At 32.2% G+C, this 5,827-nt stretch overlaps 1 protein-coding gene across 1 annotated transcript in view; it reads left to right on the forward strand.

Annotated features, from left to right (window-relative positions):
- Positions 1–5,827, forward strand: part of LOC111084998 — a 103,527-nt gene that overhangs the window by 59,046 nt on the left and 38,654 nt on the right. The window contains exon 4 of the mRNA XM_022381879.1: positions 786–989. Within this exon, the coding sequence (XP_022237587.1) occupies positions 786–989 (204 nt within the window). The remainder of the gene's footprint in view (positions 1–785; positions 990–5,827) is intronic.

Here is a 5,827-nt window from a genome sequence, read left to right on the forward strand (position 1 = left end):
GTGATAGAAAAAAATGAACATTATTTTCGAAATCTTCGTAGCTAAATTATGGAAAATCCGTTATTAAAACCAAAACAACGTTTATGAAGTTTAAATTTGCAGGCCTGTGTACTCTGCAAAATAGTTAATTAAAACTATTTTTAAATATCGTCTGAGTTAAGCAATTCCACTTGCAAAATCTGGGTTATTTTTTAGCACATAAATATTTGGGATCTACCTAAAGAACTAAGACAACAAACAAGAACAGTAATCGTCTTATTAAAACGTCTTCAATGATGTAGTTAATGTCTAATGTATTAAGCAGATTATTTCTCAGAACTGGTCTACAATCAAATCACTGCACGATTTAATAAATGCACCGAGTCCTTTGGGTTTAATTTAATTTCATTTACTACAGTTATTGAATAAAAATAAAAAGTTTTCATGGTAAAATTTAACCACTAATTAATAAAATTGAGGAAAAACAAAAACTGGTCTTGCCAGTAAAGGCATCATCGTGAATAAATGATGTATTTGTGAAACGTACAATTCTTCTATTTTTCCTCAATTCTGTAATTATGGAGTTTTACCAAGTAACGAAAGTTTCAATTATGACTCATTTAAGCTTTATATATATATTTACTTAACATTTAAATTAATAACTTCGTGTTTAATGAAACCACTTAGTATATTTCCAAATGTTCAAGGACCATTTGTGACTGTGGTTGTTACAGCATACTTTCTTGTGACGTAGATCACAATTGCTGTTAATTTTGTAGTTGACGCTGAAGCAGTACTTTTACCAGGTAAACCCTTGCCTTCTGTGTCTTGGTGGAGAGAGTCGGTGCTCCTGGATAATACGTTTGAGGTCATTACAAAAGATATAGTACAAAACACCATCGTGATTCCGAAGTTGGAACGTCAGCACTTAATGGCAACTTTCTCCTGCCAAGCACTGAACAACAATCAGTCTTTACCCCGGACATCGACCGTTACAGTGGATATGAATTGTGAGTGGAAATACGTTTCGTTATTAATTTATTAAGGGCGGAGTCAGAAAAGAATACCGAACTGTCAACCCTTAGCTTGTATATTAGTATCGGTTAACCAGCATATTTGAAATGCTATAAACACCAAAGCTCTGTACAGTCTTTTCAGTATTAGTTCTCTGAATATAATGTTTATTAGACTTTGTTTTTTTGCCATTAATAATAAAGAATAAAAGATGAAAATTGCAACGTTATGTTGGAGATTGATACATAGCGTGAAAAACTTCCCTTGGCGTTTTCATCTTCCTCTTTCTCTCTAACAACTGACATATTTTTTATATATTGTTATTTGTTTGTTTGGAGATGGTTAATATAATTTAAGACAGTGGCCAGTTCTGTGTCCGTGCAGATAGTTTTAATCACAGTACATTTGATGAAACATGATGGTGCTATATATATTTCGAAATTCTACTCATACCTAAGAACAATTTACTACTGGCGTATAATAGAAGTTTGTTTGTGTAAAGCGTAAATCACTATAATTGACTATCCCAACTGTGCCCACCGTGGGTATAGAAATCTAATTTTTTTGCGTCATAATCCCACAAGCCCACCACTGGATACCAAGGGCAATAGCTTATAAAGAAAAAAATAAACCAGAACTTTCTTTGTATAATTGACAATGTGTTTGAATATATGTTCCCCATAGGTTATTGTCACTTATCACGAATGTAAAGCTTGTTTGAAATCTAAATGAATATTTCACAATTATGTGTTTCTCCGCTTACAACTGATCAATCGCTAAATCGATTGTCACCAAATCCGAGAAGTGATACAGGAACCATCGTTCGACCTGCCCCCACTCCGCGGTGGGCTTGAACAAATTCGTCAGCTGGTATACATTTGTGCTTGTTTGTGTGTACCATAACGGTGTATCTCACAGTATATGTATTTATAAAAGCCACGGTGTATCTCACAGTATAAGTATTTATAAAAGCCACGGTGTATCTCACAGTATAAGTATTTATAAAAGCCACGGTGTATCTCACAGTATATGTACTTATATAAACATCACTGTATGTACTTTGCCTAGAATATGAATCTTAGGGCTTATAAATCGAGATTGTTAGCTGCAAACACGCGCTCTGCACTTTGGAGCCATGAATACTTTATAAGAGTAACATAGGCAAAGTCAGTCTTCGTTCAGACAATAATAGCTCAACTGGCGATTTGCTGCCTTTCATATGGACCGCTGTACGTAGAAAAATAATTAGAAGCTTTTACTTTCTATTAATTTGGATACAACTGGAAATTGAGCGAATTTTTATATTCTAAGGAACAATTCCTAAATAAGCAAAATTGAAAGAGTGTCTTATTACTTATGATAAAAAATATTACATTGAATTATACAAATAGAAGACATTTCAGGCCACAATATGAATTTTGCTTAAAATGTCATGAATAAACAATAACGATTATTTATGTATTGTTCTAATTCTCATTTAATAATGTTCTTAATAAAGGAATATTGGTAAAACAATATAAAAAGTAATTAATATTGTTCTAATTCTCATTTAATAATGTTCCTAGTAAAGGAATATTGGTAAAACAATAGATAAAGTCATTAATATTGTTCTAATTCTCATTTAATAATGTTCCTAGTAAAGGTATATTGGTAAAACAATAGATAAAGTCATTAATATATGTATGTAATGAAAATTATAACATTTAAGTTCAGGTACCGTCTGTTACTCTAGTCAGTCTTGTATATAATGTTTCTTTTTTATTCTATGTTGGTATAATTTTTGTTTCTATTCACCCTAATCATTACGACATTTTATTAAGGTTCGATCTAAAATCCAATAAAATACTCAATAGAAATATAAGTTTCCTTTCTGAAATTTTTTTTGTGAGAAAATTACCTATATATATATAAAAGACTATTTAGCATATTATTCCAATGTTTAGATTTTTTGAGGAGTTTAACATATGATAGAAATTCCATCAATATAAACACAGCCGAAGTTAGCAAAATAAAGCTAATACTTAGTACAATCAAATGTCTCCATAAATCAGTACAAAAGATATCATGCTTCGAAACATTATGAGTCACGTGCTTGAGGTAACTAAATCCTCTATAATCTATAAATATAAAATCGGTTTGAAAGATTTTCTTTTCGATGTATATTTGTAATCTCATCATGTTGAGTATTTCGTAAGAATTGTAGATTCATTTATCTGAAATTGGTTGTGATGGTATATGATGCACTTTTGTTAGTTTCTTCGTTCGCATATCGCCTAAATATTTGATGCCGTATCAGTATACATCAGTCCTCATGTGTCGAAGCAAGAAAAAAAAACAGAAAATTCAACGATAGTCAAAAACAGTGTTCTTAAATATCTGTTTCTCAATTGTTCTAAGCTTTCGATTTTACTGTTTAAAATAATACGTTGCATTTCTAAAGCAAATTATAGATTGTAGGAAAAAGTTTATGTAAGAACATATTATGTAATTTTAAGTTTTTTTCAGAGCAATTATCACAAACATATTTGAACAGTGTAGGAGAGATACTTAGCTAGGTTTTCTTCAGTGTTCTTAATGGCTATCAATATTATCGATAAATTTGTATATAATAGTCGATTCTTATGTTTTGCTTCCGTTACGTATTGTGAATTTGAAATAGTCCGAAGCCGATATTTTAGTTAATTTAGGCTACATGCCAACAAGATTGACACACACCGTTTTCGTTTTTCAAACAAATACGTTTTAAAATATATATATACAACAGTACAATTTACAACAACTATTGTTGCGATTAATTACCACAAGCAAAGTTTTATAAACAACAATTTCACTAACTTACAAGAAACATAGAATCTTCTTTCTAGTTCAGAGTTTCCTTGATATCCAGCGAGTTAACTTGAAGTCGATGTACGTACAATTGCACAGAAGCTAGCTAGCTTTGTCAAACATACAATTATTTGATCGTTGAAGTAGGATAATATTTTCATAAAACCACTAATGTCCGATGAGAATTCAGTAATACTTTCGAAAAGATACTAACGTCTGATGAGAATCCACTGACGTTCGAAATTTATAACTGTTCCTGGTCAAATGTCGTATATTTTCCGGTTGATAAGGGTTAGCAAAATAACAGTTTATAGCGTACATGGTTATAACAGGTTCCTAACAGACTTCTATGCTCTCTCCTTTGGCCTTGGTCTTTTTTTTATGGGCAAGAAATGTCTTTCTCGAAAGTTCGGACAACAATACTAGTTATATTTAACCAGTTACGGAAGTGGATATATTGTCGATTCTTGTGTTCACGAATATTCTGCAATCTTGGAGAACTGGCGGGAGTTTCGTCATACGTAACTAACACTGTAAGCTAGGTACATTTTTAAATATAAACTCATTCCAAACAAACGTTGTCATTAAAATAAATATGTAACAAATTCGTTATACGCAACACATATCTGATACTACAAGTCACGCATATTTCTAAATGCAAATTCAATCCAAACAACGTTCATATTAGAAATAAGTACATAATGATAAATTCGTTACAACTCCCTCCTTACAGAATTAAAAATTGACTTTAAACAATTTGAACTAAGGCATTTACAAACACACACACACACACACACACGCACACACACATATATATATATATATATACATTGGCCAGATTACATTACACATAATGCATTATATAAAGGATTATACAACTTCAATAATAATTACAGTATAGAATACATCCTGTACAAATCACTTTATCATAAAATTATGTAGTACATATATAATACATATCCAACACTATAAGTTACGCATATCTTTGAATAAAAACTTAATCTAAATAACGTTCATATTAAAAATAAATACAGGACAACAAATTTGTTATACTTCTAACTATCTTCTGCGTTAATTAGATGATGAAAATAGATAAATTCTTAAATTTTGTCTACATACATCTTCATTTGATATACATAAACATAAGGGTTCGAATCCGCATCCCACCAAACATGCTCGCCCTAACGCCCCCACGGCTGAAAGGGCGAGCATGTTTGGTGTGACGGGAATTCAAACCCGCAACCCTCAGATTGCGTAATGTGACGGTCAATCCCACTATTCGTTGGTAAAAGAGTAGCCCAAGAGTTGGCGGTGGGTGTTGATGACTAACTGCCTTCCGTCTAGTCTTACACTGCTAAATTAGGGACGGCTAGCGCAGATAGCCCTCGTGTAGCTTTGCGCGAAATTCAAAAACAAACAAACCTTCCCTCTAGTCTATGAGTTTAAAATCAGGGGCGGCTGTGAGAAGATAGCCCTGTTATAACTTTGAGCGATATTCTGAAACAAAACAAACATTACTGAATTAATCCAATCACTTTACTTATTGTGTTTAAATACAGTTTGTGCTCTTGATTTATATTTTATTCTACATCTATGATACCTCAAGTTTATCTTTCCTAACAAGCGCGATATATATATGTATAAGTTTCATAATATCAACCAGGAATTATTTTAGCTTATTTGTTTGTTCTTGAGCACAAAGCTACACAATAGGTTATCTGTGCTGTGCTCATCAAGAGTATCACAACCCTTTTTTGTTTGTTTGTTTTTGTTTTGCGGTCTAAGACCGAAGACTTATCAATGGGCCACTGGTGTGGGGAGGGGGGGGGGCAAATATTTTTAGGAGGGATAAAAAGCTAAGTTTTTTAATTGCTGCAGATCCGCACTTGTAAACGCTCGTGTGATGTATCCGATTTTATACTTAAATTATCTTTAGTGAATCTTCTGTGTGTTAGCGTTATAAAATTGTAACGTTGAGGCATGACTTTAATACCCATTTGCTTTAACT

Source organism: Limulus polyphemus, unplaced genomic scaffold (genome assembly GCF_000517525.1).
Source record: "Limulus polyphemus unplaced genomic scaffold, Limulus_polyphemus-2.1.2 Scaffold197, whole genome shotgun sequence".
In the NCBI taxonomy this organism is placed as follows: domain Eukaryota; kingdom Metazoa; phylum Arthropoda; class Merostomata; order Xiphosura; family Limulidae; genus Limulus; species Limulus polyphemus.